Below are 19100 nucleotides of genomic sequence, written 5' to 3' on the forward strand. Positions count from 1 at the left end.
TTTTGCCTGTACATACACAATACGTGGATAAAAATTAGTATCATACAGCCTTATAATTTAATTCTTAAATATTGTGATCCAGGGATTATAATTATGCCACGAACTGCAAGATCTACAATCGCAACGTTCATGAACGATGAGTATGTTTAAACAGTTTTCCAGCAAAATTATTTTTGCAATAATTACCATCTTAAATTTTTAGGTCTGTTGATGCTGAATCTTGTACCGTAGCAAATAACAGCGACAATTCTGATGGAAAAGAAGACTGTGTCATTTCAAAGGCTCTGGACGTTGCCAAAGGTATATCAGCTGCGTCGGAAAATGAGGAGAAAATGATTCTGCTGGGCAAACTCCGGCGCCTCATTGACGTAAGGAACCGCAGAATGAATTAAATTGCAACAAATTTTGTTATTTTTTGCCTTTGGCTCCAACACAGATGACCCAATGTGAAACTACACCATTGGACAACTTAAATTACCAAGGAGGACACGGCCTGCTGGAGTCTGTCAAGAATCCATTCCTGAAAGGAGAGCCCGCTCTACTGGTCAATTTCATTGATGCCCTAGGCTTGCTGTTGGAATCCAGTCTGAAATCCGGTGTACAAGATTCTCTTGCGCTGCTGAATGTCCTCTTGGTAAAAATTCCCCTAGAAAAAATCATAATTTTTTATTGTATGGATTTTCATTAAGTTATCTTCTGTGATAATTTACATTAAAAGTGATGAAATTTTTGGTTTAATAAAAGACCATTATATTTTTAGAGAGTTACGAGTAGTGACTATGGACAGAGGGTTGTGGCTAGCAACAAAAGAATTATGACCTGGCTATTCCTTAAGCTCAACCCTGAAGACCCGACCATGCTCAACAACAGAGAGAGCGAAATCATGGACATTATTCTAAGCCTCCTGAAGAGATGCTCAAGGGTTTACCGAGTTCAAATTTATGAAGGTTGGCTTAGAGAGGTAGTTGTTGTGACAAAACTTGTTTTTTTTTATCTGATTTAATTTTTCTACCAGGTAGTTGATTGGATGAAGGCCCAGCTTGTCCAAGATGCTGAATTCAAAGACCGTCAGTCCAAAATCGTGCTCGAAATTTTGCTTAATATCTGCAGTAGTAACAGAGGCAGGCTTCCTCTCATTGAGCAAAGTGGGCTGAAACAACTCATTTCGCAAATAAGCAAACTGATGTCCAACAAAACTGATGACATTCAAATTTTTGTATGATGACCTCCTAATCTTGCCTCATTGATTTACATCAAATAATCTGTCTCCAGACGGCTAGGCTGCAATTGCTGCTCACCCCATACGACTTAGGCATTGACGATGGAACGCTGGTGCCATTGAGCATTGTCCGAATCATTGGAATCCTGCAGCGGACGATGGAAAACCAGAGCCAGACTGCCCTGCTGGTCAGTTGCTTGGAATACTTGAATGACATTGTCAACTTTTCCCCGTGCACGGTGCAGTTGTGAGTTTTTAACTACTCAACCTAGTGGTGAATATAGTGAAATTTTATAGGCATGAGCGGAACTGGTTGCTTTTGATTGAGGAGTTTTTGAGCTTCTCCAATGAGGAAAAAAAGACATGGTACAACAATCTGGCTGAGCCTCTATTGAGTCTGCTCCTCTCCTTGCATTGTGATGAAGTCAAGCTGTCAATCAGTGACAGCACTTCTGACGTTATCAACAACTGCGCCTCTGAATTCTGCCTGATCATTCTCAGCGATGTTTTGGGTGCTTGTGATGTGCATAATTCAGGTAAAATTACCATCCTTTGATATTGATTTACAGAAAATTATATAATTATTAATTATATAATTTCAGCAATCATTTCCATCAAGAGCAAAGTATTTTTACTGCTCGCCAAAAGTTTGGCATCTGTGGAGATTTGGTCAAGAGTCTCCTCGATGCGAGAGCCAAATACAGTTTCTAAACTACTGATCAGAATCTTAGAAACTCTAATCTCAGAAAGAGTCGACGTAGGAGATATTGATCTGCCATACTCTATATCAGCAGCAAAGCTTCTGACGCGTGTAAGTATTTCAAATAATGGCATCTGCTCCACGCTGCCAAAATTAGTTCTAACGCATTTAAACAGGACTAGATTACCAAATTTTGGATGCCACTGATTTTTGCGTAGCAACTTCTGAGGAGATTTTATGCTATTTTGCAGTAGTTATATAATAATGGAATCATTATCATTGGATTATATTTTGCTCAAATTTCCTGACTTAAATGACATGCTTGGGCCGCATTTTTTTAGTAAAATTAAGCAGAAAAAAATTTGTTGCTGCAGCTATAAAATGAAATATTTCGTCGTGGTAGCGGAGAAATTGCGCATGAGTTTTTGGTTCGCCCGGCGAAATTGCGCATTTTGAAAATTGCGCATCTTGAAAAGTGCGCATCTGACATTTTGAACCAAACACATTTTAATGCACATTCTGTTTTCTCCCCCTCCAATACATGCTTGACAAAAATTTCAAACCAATCCGAGCACTAGAACGCTATCTAGTGAAGTTTTTTATAATTTGTATCCTCCTAAATATGGTATCTTTCGATACTTCATAAATTTGCTCAGAGTGGTCCTAGAACCAAAATTAAAAAACTGATTTGCTCGTCTCAACAAGCCAAACAACTTTTATGTTGACCCCAAAGTCATAGGTCAAAGGTCAAGGTCATTAAAATTTATATTTTTATTTTAAACTCAAATTTGAAAATGATCGTGTTGAAAATTTTTATTTTCTTTATAGCCATTTTGTAGAGCACAAAAAAATAAGTTAGAAACGTCAAAATTTCAAATGTTTTTAATATAAACTGAAAAATATGAAAACCCCTGTTTTTCGAGGTCGGTAAAAAAGATAATCGACCAAATTTAAACTTCTAATCATCCGGTATTAAAAAACTGCATACCGTTAGACTCGTCTCGACGTCCCCAAGTGCACTAAAGGGGTATGAGACCAACCAACCCCCCAAACCCCTTTTAACCCCCTCAATAACGTGAAATTTAGCATTTTTCGTCCGTTTTAACACCTTAAGCACGACGTTGATGATTAATTGTCTTCTTCAAACCAATTTAGTTACTTAATTCATTTCAAGACGAGTCAAACGGTGCGTATTTATTGTAAATAGGACCACTAAAACCCTAGATTCGGGTGCCACAAAGTTTTTTTTTATCGAGATGGACGCAATAAAATGCTCGATATAAGCACCAAATCTCAGGTTGTGGTGGTCCTATTTACAAGAAATACGCACCGTTTGACTCGTCTTGAAATGAATTAAATAACTAAATTAGTTTGAAGAAGACAATTACTTGTCTACGCCGTGCTTTAGGTGTTGAAAGTTGAAACGTTTTTTTCTTGTGATTTATTGTTATCGACATAATTTTGGTTTTAAATTATTATGAGTGGCAGAAATATTAAAGAAATCTATTCCCAAACATCCAAGGCAAAAGCAGCACCATAATTTTAAAACCAGATGTCATAATATTTGTAGGTAGAATAAAAATTCTTACAAAAACCATGCATATCTTTCGGGCACGTTCGTTAAACAAGGCCGTTTATGGTCGTTATATCGCGCATTGATAAAAAATAATTTAAACCATTTTTTAAAGCTATAAAATAGGCATCTAATTTCATTGATAGCTCTTTTGTACTCCAAAACATGTGGCGCGGAGACAGTTTTCTCCCTCCCCTGTAAAATTTAATATTTTTCAAATGCGCAATTTCACCGGGTTTACCAAGAACCTATGCGCAATTTCGCCGGGCGAACCAAAAACTCATGCGCAATTTCTCCGCTACCACGACGATTTATACCATTGCTAAATGTTTGTTTCTTTACCATGTTGATGTTAGTGGGTCTGATTTGAAACTATTGTTTTTCTCAACAGGTTGCCTCACTAGATCAAACGTTCAGCCAAACCCTGAATGATACTCTGATGGACAGCCTTCTCTTTGATGGTACTGGCAGTATGAGCAATGATCAGGTGTTAGCCTGCGTTATCTTGGCAACCCACCTAGCCGACTCTTTCCCTGAAACCTGGTTGAGTAAAAGCCAAGAGTTTTTTGAGCGAGATGATGTGTGCAAGCAGATCGTCAACGCGCTCAGATTTGCCTCTCATGATTTGGTTTTAGACTTGAATTTTGCAATTGCCAAGCTTTCAACCGAAAAGGGGTATGTTGTTTGCAGCTATGTTTTATAGTAACTGTAAAGTTTAAATTAATCCGCAGGAATTGTCAGCTAAGAAAGTATTTAAGACGCGCTGACAGTGGGAACTACACTATTCATTCATACCAGGATTCCTTCCAACTTGGTTCAACCTTCTCCAGCAACAAATCACTACGAAATAATTTAGACCCAGCATCTGTGCGTTTTTAAGTCATTGATTAAATAAGAGTTTAATCATGATTTTCCATAGAGAAAGGAATTGATTGCGGAATATGAGGAGAAGATTCAATCTTTAAACTTTGAAAGAGAGCAGTGCCAGAAAACAATTAACTCAATGAAGGATCTGGTGGATTTTTACATGTCAAAGGAGAAATTCATGGAAAATGAGGTATTTTAGTGAAAAACTCAAAATTACGCATTATCTCGCCTCACTTTTATATTTTTTTGATGCTTTGAAGTGTAACTTAAGTTCTGAAATATTAACTTTTTTATGATAGAGAGCAAAACTGGGAATTAGAAATTTGGAACAGATAGCAGAGAATGAGAACATGATGCGTGAGCTCCGCGTGAAAGGCCAAAAAATCAAAGAGATGCAGCATTATGACGCCAAACTAAAACAGGTATTTTGTCAAAATGATCACACCAACAATTTTCTGAGTTTATGACTTAGCTTCTAGATGAAGTGAGGGTTGACTTGGGTTCAAAAACTAAGACTCTGTCCGAGCTCAGTGAAGTAAAAATTCGCTTGGAAAAGGTAAAAACCTGTCTCTATTATAAATTATAACTGCCATATTTAAATGAGGGGATTGTAATGTAGACCATCAACGAACTGAGCGAAGATTTAGAATTACACAAGAAGGATCTAGCAGAAATGAAAACTAAGGAGGAGAACTCTCAGAGGGTAAGACATTTATTTATAGGTGTATTTTTTATCTGGACTATAGAAATTGAGAACTATCAGTTACAATTTCAAATTGAAATGTCATGTATTTTTAAAGCATCTGTAAGCGATATTAAAATGTTTTATTGAATTATATGATATGCGCGATCAGTTGCGAATGATTAAGGCAAAACTCAACTACAGCCAGAACCTATAATAAATATGTGCAGTATCCTGTTATAATGAGGTAATCACTCAAATCGTAGGTCATTGGTGAGTTGAGATCTGAGCTGGAAATACGGAATTATGAATTTGAAGAAATGAAGACTGATAACGACAGAATGAGGAAGAGCATTATGAGTTAGTTTTAAACTTTAAAAATTAAATCGTAATTTATGTTTCATTTTATTAGCCCACGAGCAGAAAATCTCCAAATACAGGCAACTGGCTCAAGATAACAAACTGGAAATGGCAGAGTTGAAGGAGGTTTGATAATTTCACTATTTTTTGTAAAATTGTAATAAATATATTTTTGTGAAAATTTAGGCGCTGGCCAAACAAGATGAAACACTTAAGGCGTTTAAGGAGAGCAACAAAGAGATGTTGGTGGAATTGGAAGAGCTGAAGAGGTTCAAAGAAAACATCCTTAATATCACATCTAAATCTAAGTGAAATAAAGCTGAAAAAGGATGAAATACTCATATCATGTATTACTCTTGTTCTAACTGATTTTGTGGCCGTTTGCCGTCTTCCTCACACTGCGACCATAAAATCTGTCCTATCTCTGTTGTAAATTTTTACTTAATTAAAGAAGAGCTAAATTTTTTAAGACAAAACCTTTACTTTCCAACACATTCTAAAGTCTAAGATCATATTAATCTCTCATCCAGACACCTGTCGATTTTTTATTGCAAACCTATTTGATAAGATAGTAATTGGAACTGCGCTACTTAATAACAACTATATCAAATCTTATCAGTCATCTACAATTCGGCAGCGTTTATAAAGCCGATTGACGCAATTAGCATCAAATTGAGCGCAAAATCAAGCTTATTGAGGATCACAAGGGGTGCGAATATGAAGCTGGTTGTCCTGCTTATGTTGGGTCTCGCCGGGGCCAATTGCGCTCGCATCCAGTCTAGGGTCGCTGAGGACTGCAATCCCGACATCTGCAACAGCCAAAGCTGCCGATGCTTCAACCCTGGTGTCACTCCTGGAGGACTCAGCCCGCAAGATATTCCGCAGGTTCGCACAATAGAGAAATTACCACTCTTGATGCAATAATTTAAAAACTGATTTTAATGCTTCAGTTTAATCAAGAAACCAAGATTAATAAAGAAATTTGTGCCGCCTAATATTATTATGCAACCTGTTGAGACAAATTTTTCTCTGCCTAGACTAATTGAATTAAACAAAAGTCAATATTAAGAGCGTGGATGCTTTGCAGATTGTCCTGGTCACATTTGATGATGCCGTGACCTCGTTGTTATACAGCAACTACTACTCAGACGCATTCGCTAACCGCCAAAATCCAAACGGTTGTCCTGTTGGGGCCACGTTCTTCATGTCCCACGAGTACTCTGATTACGAAAGTGTCAACAAGTTGTGGAACAGCGGACACGAAATTGCATTGCACTCGATTACGTAAATATTGTTGGAGTAGAAAATTGAGGAAAAATTTAATTTAATCATTTCTAAAGACACACTTCCTCCCCTGACTACTGGACCCAGGCCACGGCTGATGAACTGGCGAAGGAGTTCAATGATCAGAGAGACATGATTGCCCACTTTGCAAATATCCCCTCGGCTGACATTTCGGGTCTCAGGACCCCATTCTTGCTACTTGGTGGAGATGCTACTTTCCAGGTGAGTTGAAGCAAAAAATTGTTATCAATTTTGGGGACATCGCCACGCCACACGCCAATAATCGTTTTCTTAGATGATAACCGACAACAATTTCTTGTATGACTGCTCCTGGCCGACGCAATCTTTCGTCGGAAAAGGCCTGTACCCTTACTCCCTTGATTACAAGAGCAATCAGGTAATTAACCGAGTTTTGACAAGAGGAAAAATCTTAATCCAGATCGCGTTTTAAGGATTGCAACGTCGGTGTTTGTCCGACCGAATCTCATCCTGGCGCTTGGGTGCTGCCTATGGTCGATTGGATTGGCGCGAACGGCTATGCTTGCGCTATGGTCGACACTTGCGTCAGGTAATTTGGAAATTTGATTAAAATTAAGATTAAAACTTTGAAATGATTGAGGAACTGATAGTCAAATGGAAAACCCAGTCCTTTCAAAGAATTGTCCTCACCATGGCAAAAAAACATTATCTCCATAATCTTAGCTGATTGTTATGGTACATCAATACTTAAAAATATTCGTGTTGGACATGATTGATGGAACTAAAGATTTACTAGAAGTTCCTTTCCGAGTTAAATCTATCCTCCTAAAATATTTTTTCCCTTAGAAGACATTGAGGTGATTATAGGAGAAAGACAGGAATTTAATCTATAATGATAAATTTGATTCGTTTTAGTGGTGCCACTGGTGCAAACGAGCTGCTCGAATTCATCAAGACCAATTTCCACCGACACTACGACAATTACAGGGAGCCATTCGGATTCTATGTGCACGCAGCTTGGTTCAATACTAACTCCACCAACTATGAAGCGTTTAAAATGTACGTTGAATTAACCTGAGTCAGAAGTTCTTTAAAGATTTCCAACCAGATTTTTTAATCAAGAATTTCAGTGAGATAGGAATCAAATCAAAAGTATCTGCATTTTTGTTTGACCATCGCTATTATTAACCTCATTTTGAAAATAATTTTAATTAGTTTGTACTAAAAACTACTTGCTAGAAAATAAACCTGTGCAAGACGCTGCAGGTATTAAATTATAACACTTAACTCACAGGTTCTTGGACTATGTTGGCACCTTGAACGACGCTTATGTGGTAACTGCAAAGCAGGCGATCGAGTGGACGAGAAACCCTACCAACACTGGTGGAGCGGCCAACACGTTTGGCTGCCCAGCAAAAGAGCCTGCAGTCTGCAATAAGAGGACGTGCAACCTGCAAAAGCCCGGCGAGGGGGAGAGAATAATGGTTTCCTGCGTTGACTGCCCGCCCAACTATCCCTGGCTGGGAAATCCACTGGGGCAGTAGAAATTAAACTCGCTTTGATTTAATGTTAAAAACTATCTGTATTGGAGGTTTTCAGTAATTGCTGAAGTGGTTTAACCTGTAAAATAAACAAATCAGTAACTTAACTTGTCTGTAGCTTTTTTTCCTAGCATTACCTTATAAGCTTGGCAGTGCCAATATTGGTTCCTATGGCCATGTAACCGCTGTTGGGTGAAAAGTTGATGCTCCCTACCCTTCCAAGCGCCATGTTCACAATGGGGAAGTTTTTGAATACCGTCAAAGTTGGCAAATGAACCTGGTTATGTAATACAGTGTTAGAAAATTGATTTAAATTTTTAATTAGGGCACATACTAGTTTAATGGATGAGTCCTTCATTTTTGAAGCTATGGCTAGAATCTGAGCTGAGGAATTGAATTGAACACAGGTCGCTTCAGTTGTCAAATTCGTGATAGCTTTCACAGGCTGAGGGTACATGGAAATCTCCTCACCTATATCCAAGAAAAGTAAAACACATCATTAAGAATTGTAGGACAACTTAACAAACATTTCTCACTAAGGACAGTAGAGATTAGTATATGACAAATCGGTTACCTCCCAAAGTAATTCTTAAGGAGGGTAACAGGATCCTAATCTCTAGTATCCTTACTGCTCACTTTTACAAATTTTAAATCTTTTAATTAACACATGTCTCATTGCAGATTGACTTTTCTCATTTTTTCCAACGTAAAACCAACTGAGCGCACCCATCACGTTAGGGAAAAAACCTTACCAGTTGGCATGAAGGAACTTTGACTGTAGACGTTGACGATGCCTGAGCTGGAGCCCAGAGCCAAATACTGGTCTCTCGGTGCCAAAGACATGCTCACACCTCGCAGGCATCCCTCATCCACAAACCTGTGCAGGCATTTCCTTTGATTCACTTCCCAGATGTAAACTTTGCCATCAACTGCAGATAAATTTATAAATGAATGTTGCTAAAATTTGAGAAATTTACTAAGTCTGTACCTGAATAAGTGAAGAGCATACTCGAGTCTGAGGAAAATGAGAGGGAAACGCACTTGCAAGGCACTTTAAGTGTGTGGATCAGCTCCTTGGTGTGAGAAGTCAAGATTGCCACCGATCCATCTTTCCCAGCAAGAGCAATGTACTGGCCATTATTGGATAGGCAAAATAACTAAAAATGGGTTGGAAAATTCCATTAGAATTTATAATTAACTTTGAAAAAATATTTATATAATGCATTAGAAATTAATTCTATTAAAATACCTCAGTATTGTTGAATTCAGGTCCTGAGAGAGGAGCTGGGATCATTGAAGCCTTGTTTGTAGCCAAGTCCAAACTCTGGAAGCTGGCTCTGTAAGAAGATCCCACAAGAAATTCACTTCCATCAGGTGAGAACTTGGCAGAATCAATTGGGAACTTCTGGAATGCTATTTTGTGGAGTAGCGAATTTTTATCGCCGTCGACCTTTATTAAAAGAAGAGAGTTAAAATTGTAGGGAGGCCAAAGAAACGTCTAGTTTACTTGATAAAATGTGACATTGCCAGACCGATTTGCCACTGCTGAGACTTGGGCAGTCGGGTTAAACTCAATTGACGTGATAATCGCTTTCTGCGCAATTCCTTTCTCGTTCATATCATTGAGTCGAGTGTAATTCAGCATGGTGGCAGACAAGGTGGAACTCGACCCAAGCAATTGTGACGCATTCTGCAGATAAAAATTATGAAGACCTTTTAAAAGAAATAATTATCAATTTACCCTGAGCACTTTGGAGCCAAACTCCTCTTCTTCCCCTGTCGATTCCTTGAGCTTGGCCCATTTTGGAGTGCCAACGATGGCCCTCAAATTCTCCGCCAGCATTTTATCATATCGGTCTGTTTTTGACGTCAAAGGCAAGGATGACTTTCGCCGCAGACTGGGGTGATCAGTTGCATTGCTAACCACGTCATCGACCCTTAAAAAATCAAGTTGATTTGCAAAAGAGTCTGGTTTTAATTTCATGAAACATACGTCAAAAGAAAATCTTCCTCGTCTTCCCAAGCTGGAGCTCTGATTTTCTTCTCTGGGGGAGGGTCGTCTTTTTTGTCATCTAGGTCATAAGTGGCATCAACGACCTCCTGATCATCCTTTTGAACTGCCTTTCGGAACACAATTTCCTGCAGCCTGTCGAAGAAATTAAAACAATGTAGCAATCACACCAAAAAAAAAAAAAAAACTTCATAAATTGCGAATCAAACCTTGTTAATTCATCTTGAACTTCGTCTTCTGTGTGCTTCGCCTTTCGTTTCTTGACGAAAGAGTGATGCTGGACTTTGCTCATTTTGTGATCAATCTAATTTGATTAAGACTTCTTACATAAAAGTTGATCGAAATTGGGAAAAAATTATAAATGAGCGCACGTGGATTTTCCCCACAAACATGTATTGTGTGGTGTGATTGGGTGTGATTGAATAACTGTGTTGTTCTATGTTACCAACCTGAGCATGAGCAATTTAATCAATGCTGCCAACGTGAGATGACAAACGTCACACAGCTGTAAACAAAAAGATGATAACATCACAACAGTGACTCACTTTCTTGTCCTTGTCATTTGAAGGATCCCATCTCTACTTGAAAACTGAAATTTTGTAAACGAGTGTTTGCAAAGTTTGCGTCCAAGGTGCCTTAAATAAATCAGGTACACACATTATTAAGTTTCCTCTAGGATCATAACATGTTTAAAGTGATCGATAATTTTGTACAAAACTTGTATGTTGTGTTGTCCAGTTCAATGATTTATCCATTTATCCTCATTTGTAATAGTTGCTTGTAAATTAAATATTAAATAATATTATCGATCTTCGAGACTTATTATCTATATAGAAAAACTTATCGGTAACACAAGCTATAACACGGGATGCTCTGTCAAAATTCAATTTTATGTACAATTTAACATTTCAGGAAAAACCTTAGTGAATTGGAAGAAATTTCTCCCTACAAAAATGAACTTTTTCTCGAAGCCAACTTTAAAAGGTAAAAAATGCATAATATTATATGACATCAAAATATATAATGGCTCATTGAAAATTTATTTCATTTTAACATATATTTGAAACCACAACTTAAGAAATTTCAGTCTAAAACTCTTAATTAATAATTATCATCCACTGTTTTCAGAGGAGATGCGGGAAAATGATAAAGTGCTCAGACAAGTTGGTCGCAGCCTTGATAGAGATAAGAACCAATTAGACAGGGAGGAAAATAAATTGGTGAGTCTTCGTTCCCTTGCAATAACGCATCTGAGCACAATTTATTTAATTTATAGAAAGCAGACATAAAGAAAGCAGCCCAGTCTGGTGACAAAACAACTTGCACAATTCTCGCTAAGCAGCTGGTCCAGTTGAGGAAGCAAAAGCAGAAAAGCATGCATGCCAAGGGCAAGGTATATAAATACTCCTGCCCTACAAGTTTCAAGACATATATCGTAAAAACTTTAGGTGATGTCAGTCGGAGTACACGCTAAAACCATGGCCGCTAATATAAAAGTGGCAGGTGCTTTGAAGACTACAACGAAAACCATGAGCAGTATGAACAGGGTGATGAACCCCCAGAAAATCGCGGAGGACGTGAGGGAATTTGAAAAGAACGCGATGAAAATGGGAATGACTGATGAATTAGGTACGGATTGGCAAAAGAGAACGTGAACTTTCATTAATTTCATGAATTTTAATGAGCAGTTAATGACACTCTGGATGACATACTTGCTGGATCAGATGAGGAAGAGGAGTCAGACAAGATTGTCACTCAGGTTCTGGATGAGATCGGAATTGAGATGTCTGGCAAGGTATTTCTGAACAATAATAATTGCAACAAGTGCTGGTTTTAACTAAATATTGTTTTTTTTTTTTCAGATTTCTCGTGCTCCTGCTGCCCCGCAACACGACATTGGCGCCAGCAAATTGCCCACAGCTGATGAATTGGAAGCCCAGCTGTCCAAACTGCGGAGCTGAGGGCTTTAACCTTTTTTTGCCAGGCTGTGTCCATGTAATTATTATATTATTTCCAGTTAAATCCTACCGCACTATTATGTTGTATTATTTTAAATATCTAAATTAAAGGTAAATTGTAGATTGTAGACAAATATTGTTTTTCTTTTTCAACTTTGTTTATTATTCGCGTGTTAACTTGGCTGTCATGGCAAACAGGAACAAAATCGGTTCTCTTGAGAATAAGACATGTTTAAACACGCAACACCTAGAGTGTGCTATTGTGAGTCCAACTAACAGCTTTAAAGCTTTTTATATGAAAATGCTACGTGTGGAATGCTAAAACACTACCAAAACATAAATGCAATAATTATCACTTGTTCAAAACTAAAGGCGGCCATCAAGGAACACTCACAATTCTGGCTTGTAGGTGCGGGAAACGGGCCGAATATGACTCACTAGTTTCAACGAAACCTAACGGCGATAATAGAGACACAAAGTATCTGCAGGCAGTTTGTGCCCAGATTCAACACACTTGAACAAATACGCGGCAACTTTATTAAAGTGTCTATGCAACAGCTAACAACTTTGTACACTTTTCCAAATGGAGAACTTACGTTAGCTCCTCATCTCTGTTAATGACAACTATTCCTCAGCAGATGGAAACTGGGGGCGGTGGGGGCGGCTCTTGTTCAGAATTTGTGCTTAAAACAATCTATCAATGAATCGAAAAAATTTCCCACCTGCGGAGTCAACTACATCCAACTTGCACTTCTTGTTTGATTTACTTAATTCAAATTGAGAGCTGAGGGCATATTTTAAGTATTTTTAATGTAAACCAATTGCAGTGGTCAAGAAGTGCAGGTGTCCAAATATTGTAAGTTTTCCATATACCAGACTTTGAAATGGGCGTGCGACTCATTTTGGCACATAGTTTCTGCACTCCCATTTCACTCAGCTCGGCTATTCCCAAACAATTAAGCTAAAACACGATAGCGCAAAAAAGCAGCAACAAAACCTCAAGGGCAAGCAGCTACAGTAAACAACGTCGCTACGAAAAAATAAATACGCATGAGGTTTGCTGAAGCCATGATCACAACTCTCGAGTTTCGTATTATCTCAAAGTGCAAAATTACAATAAAATAATTCAGATCGTAATGAGTGGCGCGATCATTCTTGTTTTGAAGAAGCAACTAGGCGCTGGTTCATGGACAACTTCGCTTTGAGAACCGCTGTGTTGATGAGCGACTCGACGAAGGAGCCGGCAAATTGCTTCACCGGCTCCACCGCCAACGGTTCCGTTGGACCGGCCGTCGAGTTAAAGATGGGCAAGTATGATGGCCGCGGCTTGCTTTTCTTGTGTCGGATGTCCAAATGGTTTTGGTCCGGCTTGGGAGACGTCTTTCTCTCACCCTCCTCTTCCTCCACCTCCAAAGGCTCTGGTGATGCAGACTTTATCACTTGAACAGGTATGGCAGGCTGGAACAAAAATTTAAAATATTTCTCTTATCAGTTTTGAAAAAAGTAATTGAGACTTCAAATTTAAATTGAAAAAAATCAAGCAGGAACCTTTTGGATGTTATATTTGTCAAACGACTTAGCACTGCACGAATATTCCCTACATGTAATTTAACTTTTTGCGTCCCAAAACTCTCACTAAAAGCTATCCATCCTGAGAAAATCCGCATGCAATAGTTTTAATTTCAAAAATACAGATTTCCTGTGTAATAGTGGGGGTTTCATTATTCAAATTTTAATTTATTAGAGTTACTTTCTCATTGCTGGCACCTATTTAAAACAATAAATATCATGAGATGAGAACTATTGACTTGAAATAAAAATAAAAAATACCATTGGTGATTGCGAGGTCTCTGGTTCTTGCGTGACTGATGGCTGTGAATGCAAAATTTGAGTCTGCATTAATTGAATGCTGTCCTCCATATTGACAAAGCCAGCGGCATTGGCCACACTAAGCGTGGTGATGCAATTTACGACGCTTTCAAGCGAAGACTGAAGCTGCTGGACCTGCAAATAATTACTTGTTTTAATTATTTCTTGGGGGATACCGATCACTTGCCTGCTCTTGCAGTTGGGCGCAGGTCTTGGTGAGATCAGCGACGGCGCTAGATTCGCTGCTTGCACGGACGCTGAAGTTGCGCATTGGAGTCTGCGGCGTCCGCGGCGACTGCAAACCTTGCACCTGAATAACATTGTTTAAATATTTTCGTTCCTCTTATTCTAGTTTGATATTACTTCTTTCCAAAGGGACTTGATTGCTTCCATTTGGAGCAAACGGAGGCGTCGCTCGACTTGTAGAGCCGCCTTAGCGCTGTTCAACTCTTTCGACAGCATTCGCACGTGGTCGTCTTGCCGGCTGGCCTGGATTTCCTTTTTGACCGCCACCACTTTGGGACACAAATTTCGTGCCCGATAACCGCGCCAAAGCTTCTGTATGGTCACAGCGGCTTGAGCCCGTTTCAGATTTACCGCTGGCTCTGCTATGAGCAATTTTGATAATTATGGCATTCAAGTGGTCAAAACCAGTCAAAACAAACCTTGGCTGGGGACAGATTTTATTTGCTCTTTGCTTTTCCTCGCGGTAACGAGATTCTGTATGGTTTCAAGTTTGGAGATGGACATTTCTGAGTCTTCGTCGCTGCTGTCCATCCTCTGCTGCTCCCGCTTCGATTTCTGGGCAAACTTATTCGGCGCGGTATTAGTCCGGGGCGCATCACCTTTGTTTGTGTAGCTGTTGCTTTTCCTGCTATTTAAATGACAAATTATTCCCAATATTTTATTCAGACCTGCAGTATCCAACCTGTTTAACAGCCTCGGGTCGCTTGGCTTTGCTTTATTATTGACTACAGGCCTGCTTATTCTGGAGGCTGCGTTTGAGTGATTTGACGAGTTCAAAGTCGCAGGCACGGATTTGGTGCTGCTGGAAGTCTTCAGTTCATTCAGTTTGGCCCCATTCACTTTGGGTTTTTGATGAAGAGGGCTTCCTGGCAAGTGGCGGGCAGTGGCAGGCCTTAAGTGAATTTTTATTTTTTCATCATCCGAAAGTCCCTTTTAATTTCAATTTACCTGTAGTCAGGACTCATAATGGTTTCCGGAACAGGTACTAATTTTGACGCTGCCTTAAGAGGACTGTTGGGCTCGCAGAGCTGGTTTGGTCGCACTACGTCTGCGTTTTCTCCAAACATATTTGGGTCCAAGCTTCGTGACATGAGCCCTTCTCTACTGCTTCCGCTCTGAGAAAAATCAATCGCATTAAGGAACCTTTCTTTCTTATTTAGGGAAATCTTACAAGCACAGCAGCATCTGCGCTTGCCGTCATTATGTCGTTGGTGGGGGCGTACAGTGTGACGGGCAATTCGACAGTGTAGGAAGAGCTCATCAAGGGTGAATTTGTTCCGCTAAAGTTGTGCCTCTCCCAGGAAGCTGCGACAAAAACAGGCCATAAAATTTATTGTTCAGTGACAAAAATTGTTTCAGCCGCGCCTATTTACTCCTATCTCTGATCGTAAAAAATAGTTCAAACTTTACATATATTTTGCAGAGTCAAATGACCTAAACATATTGTGTTAAGATGTAAAATGGGCAGGGTTGCAAAAAACCCGCATTTTTTAATGGCAATTCAAAAGAAAATATCTGCACAGTGAAGGAAATTTTGAGCACTCCGACCGAAATTTTAGATTTCTACAGAAGAAAAATGGAATAAATTCATTTCTTGCAATTCTTGCGCAAGAAATTGGTAAAAATTGAGTGGTAAAAACCAGTGGTGAAAAAAACCGGGTGGTAAGCAAAAATGCAACCCTGAAAATAAGAATATAAAATTTCAAGATGGAGATTGTTCCAAGATTTTTACGCCAGGAAATTGAAATATAGTTCTAAAATATAATTGATGAAAAATAATTCTAGCAGCCTAGGCTAAAATTAATCATTATCTAAGATATTGTTAATATTTCCATTTTTCTCGCGTATATACGCAAATAGGTTATCTTTTTTAAGAGTAGAATTGGATGATCCACGAGGGGAATTGTCTAAAATTCCATGCAAATCCTGCAGAAAATTACCTGGGCTTCGTTGTCTTGGGCTTGTGTTTCTTAGGCGGCTGTGCTGGGAGAGAGAGGGACTAGTAGAGGCCGACTTGGGCTTCCGGACCGGCGAGCTGACCCTGGCTGGAGCGACCGTGCCTGAGGTCTCTTCCCAAAGCTGTCGTTGGTGTTGTTGAGCCTTGCTCAGGATCAGCATCAGTTTCTGCTCGTCCTGAGTGCTCAGCTTCTCGTCGGACAAGGGACAAACAGTAGAGAGGTATTCAACAAGCAAAGCCTGCTCGCCGACGTGGAACTGTCGGCCCTTGCCTTGCGAGTAGAGCCACTCTGCCTTCAAACTGCGTGAAATTTCACTTAAATTTCATTTTTTTTTAACCGCAGGGATTTATACCTTTCTTTCGCTCCGACCATATAGTCGTCAATAGTGCGAAGGGACATGCACCAATTGATAAGGAAAGGTCTGAAGTCGTACCCACTGGAATACACAACATATGATTGAATTTTTTAATTACAACAGAAAAAAAAATTCTCAAAAAATGGCGCAGATTGAAAGATTCCGTTTTTGTGTGAGCGCGGAATCAGTTGTAAAGTATTTGACATAATAAATTTGCTTTTAATTTGGACCTTTATGGGAGTTAAATATAAAAATGTAAGAAAGCAGCAATAAATAAATGCTTCTGTCATTTCAAGCTGCTTTTTAATAAACCAAAGGGCAAAGCAAAAACACAATTTAGTGTAACTTACACAGATTTTCCTGTCATTGAGACGCACGGATTATTAGCAATTGTTATCGATTCCAAGCTGGACAGGTTGCTGAGGTATGAAATTTCGTTGAGATCGTCAATCAGGTTGTTAGCAAGGGTTAGCACCTTCAGAGAGCTTGGCAGGTGGCACGAACCGAATTTCAGGGTGGTCAGCTGGTTATCATGCATTTTCAACACCTTTGATGATGGAATATCAAGTTTAAATTTTAATTAAAAATCGACTACACCGACACAGACCTGCAGATTTTTCAATGGGCTGAGATCTGAGACGCCTTTTATCGAGTTATCTGACACATCTACAAACTCCAAGGCAGTGTTTGTGTTCAGTCCCTCCAGTTGCTGATTATTGAATTAATTTTAGATTTATTTACAGTATAAAGCGACTTTTATTATGTGTTACCTTGATGTTATTGTGGGCCAGAGAAAGCCAATGTAGGTTGTTTAAATTTCTCAACCCTTCAATTGTGACGATCCCATTTTTAGACAGATTAAGTCGCGTTAGATTGGTTAGTCGGGAAACTCCATACATCCGAACAAGTTTATTACTGACAGCAGACAGCTGAAATTTTTTATATTAAAATTTAAAATGTTACAGTTAAAACGTTAGAATTGAAACTCACGCAAATTAGCTGCGTAAGGTGATCAAGATTCTCAAGACGCTGGAAACTGTTTCCATCCAGTATCAAACTGGCAATATCAGGATTTTTAAACAGATCTTTGGAAATTTTCTTTAAGTTTTGATTGCTCAGATTCAGCTCTCCATAGTTGTCGACGAAGTCGTTGCCTTCTACCAGATGTTTAAAAAATTATTGCACATTAAAACGACAGCATAAAGCACTCAATCTCACCACTATCCATGTTGAGGTTCTATAGTTGCCACAGTCTAAGTCATTACAAAATTTTCGAGTCGCGCGATTCAACCTGCAAACGCACAAAGACGTTCGGTTAAAAAAATCAAAATTAATGAAATGTTATATTTAATGAGACACAAATTTGTCATACTGGCTCGTCTACCATCAACGTTACAGGAGCATAATATGTATATGAGGCTATTTAGACAAATAGGTTTTAACAATCCGATTCCGACGAGATAAAGCACGTCGAGTCTGATGCAAAATAGTGAAGCCCCTCTTTCACTTGCATCGATCATGTATGAAAAAGTGAAAAAATAACAACGTTTTTATCAAAGAATACTGAATTGTGGCAGGAATTTAAGTTCAAGAAAAATAAGTGCTTTATTATGTCAAAAGCGTTAGCAAAATTACTTTTTGTTGACAAGGGTCAAAGCACGCATTTTTTTAGAGAAAAAGTAAAAACGGAAAATGAAAATTTCTAGGTTGAGAAAACTCTTTTAGTAGTTTTACTCACCGAAGAGTTGCGGGTCGAAATTGATCGCGCAAGCATCCCAAATTGTGTTTTGCTTGTTCGTGATTCTGAGTTTCGTTACCCTTCTATTTACGAACCACACCTCTTTCCACTATGCCAAAATGCGCCAATCGCACGCTCGAGTCTCTTGTTCAACAGCCAACGAGGGCGCATTGACGACAAAAGACGTCACTGACTTTAAAGGCAAGCGCGGTGGGAAAAATTGGCATAGAGCATGAGCGAAGCACGCAAACGTGAGGGAGGACGAATTTCGTGGAAATCGACACATTCGTAAATTTAATTACGGAAATCACATTATTTCTTTTTGTCATGTTGAATTCCCCTTAAATACAAATTCTGTTCATACTCTTAATACTTTAAAGGTGTCCCTTTTTTAGGTAACACGCTATTTTTCTTTCTGTTGTTGTACTATAACTTTCCAAAAAACATTTTTTCGTGTTATGAAATGTTTTTTTCCTTGTTAATGCTCAAAATCTGTTTATCCAATATGTTAAAAAAATTTAAATTCGACGTGAAAATAAAGAAACCTAATGAAGTTATACATAAAAGTAAAATCCTAGCGTGGCTTAAAAATATTTCTAGATTAATTTAAATTGCGAAAATGAATCAATCGAGCCATCAATTGTGTGTAAATAATTGGAAAATTTTGTTCAGCACTGAAGACTGAAGGGTATAAACATATCGAAAGAACACGCGTACAATGTACCAGTCTAATTGTAAGAGAGAGTAGAGTAAAGAGAAG

At 38.8% G+C, this 19100-nt stretch overlaps 5 protein-coding genes across 8 annotated transcripts; 3 read left to right on the forward strand and 2 right to left on the reverse strand.

Moving 5' to 3' along the window:
- The first annotated feature begins 82 nt into the window (after positions 1–82).
- On the forward strand, positions 83–5877 carry LOC135945193 (uncharacterized). Its single transcript, XM_065492673.1, has 17 exons — positions 83–140; positions 203–368; positions 437–634; positions 761–961; positions 1016–1216; positions 1273–1466; positions 1517–1755; positions 1822–2030; positions 3884–4167; positions 4224–4359; positions 4412–4549; positions 4659–4781; positions 4832–4915; positions 4979–5062; positions 5308–5401; positions 5454–5527; positions 5588–5877. The coding sequence occupies exons 1-17, from the start codon at positions 94–96 to the stop codon at positions 5711–5713; spliced, it is 2598 nt and encodes an 865-aa protein (XP_065348745.1). The 5' UTR covers positions 83–93; the 3' UTR covers positions 5714–5877.
- Positions 5878–6016: 139 nt separating this feature from the next.
- Positions 6017–8312, forward strand: Cda9 (Chitin deacetylase-like 9). The gene is made up of 7 exons (XM_065492723.1): positions 6017–6286; positions 6489–6685; positions 6742–6907; positions 6981–7082; positions 7138–7253; positions 7580–7723; positions 7959–8312. The coding sequence occupies exons 1-7, from the start codon at positions 6119–6121 to the stop codon at positions 8206–8208; spliced, it is 1143 nt and encodes a 380-aa protein (XP_065348795.1). The 5' UTR covers positions 6017–6118; the 3' UTR covers positions 8209–8312.
- Positions 8222–10629, reverse strand: wcd (U3 small nucleolar RNA-associated protein 18 homolog wicked). The gene is made up of 10 exons (XM_065492721.1): positions 10426–10629; positions 10199–10351; positions 9947–10142; positions 9713–9895; positions 9455–9655; positions 9194–9362; positions 8958–9134; positions 8540–8676; positions 8343–8482; positions 8222–8284 (listed from the first exon to the last, which is right to left on the reverse strand). The coding sequence occupies exons 1-10, from the start codon at positions 10506–10508 to the stop codon at positions 8260–8262; spliced, it is 1464 nt and encodes a 487-aa protein (XP_065348793.1). The 5' UTR covers positions 10509–10629; the 3' UTR covers positions 8222–8259.
- A 93-nt stretch (positions 10630–10722) lies between these two features.
- Positions 10723–12297, forward strand: CHMP2B (Charged multivesicular body protein 2b). The gene is made up of 7 exons (XM_065492729.1): positions 10723–10865; positions 11129–11200; positions 11345–11436; positions 11493–11609; positions 11665–11845; positions 11905–12011; positions 12079–12297. Exons 2-7 carry the CDS (start codon positions 11170–11172, stop codon positions 12175–12177), a joined length of 627 nt encoding a protein of 208 aa, XP_065348801.1. The 5' UTR covers positions 10723–10865; positions 11129–11169; the 3' UTR covers positions 12178–12297.
- Positions 12298–12310: 13 nt separating this feature from the next.
- Positions 12311–18476, reverse strand: Cep97 (centrosomal protein 97kDa). 4 transcript variants are annotated; one of them, XM_065492672.1, is made up of 16 exons: positions 18341–18476; positions 17821–17893; positions 17593–17759; positions 17373–17531; positions 17210–17311; positions 16953–17149; positions 16600–16683; positions 16230–16546; positions 15461–15594; positions 15238–15404; positions 14972–15181; positions 14709–14914; positions 14407–14648; positions 14231–14353; positions 14005–14178; positions 12311–13632 (listed from the first exon to the last, which is right to left on the reverse strand). In XM_065492672.1, the coding sequence occupies exons 2-16, from the start codon at positions 17828–17830 to the stop codon at positions 13324–13326; spliced, it is 2601 nt and encodes an 866-aa protein (XP_065348744.1). In that variant the 5' UTR covers positions 17831–17893; positions 18341–18476; the 3' UTR covers positions 12311–13323. The 4 variants fall into 4 exon arrangements, with proteins under 4 accessions (XP_065348744.1, XP_065348743.1, XP_065348742.1 ...); XM_065492671.1 differs by having other exon boundaries at positions 14407–14651; XM_065492670.1 differs by having other exon boundaries at positions 14709–14917.
- Positions 18477–19100: the final 624 nt, after the last annotated feature.

The sequence above is a fragment of the Cloeon dipterum genome, chromosome X (genome assembly GCF_949628265.1).
Source record: "Cloeon dipterum chromosome X, ieCloDipt1.1, whole genome shotgun sequence".
NCBI classification, from domain to species: Eukaryota; Metazoa; Arthropoda; class Insecta; order Ephemeroptera; family Baetidae; genus Cloeon; species Cloeon dipterum.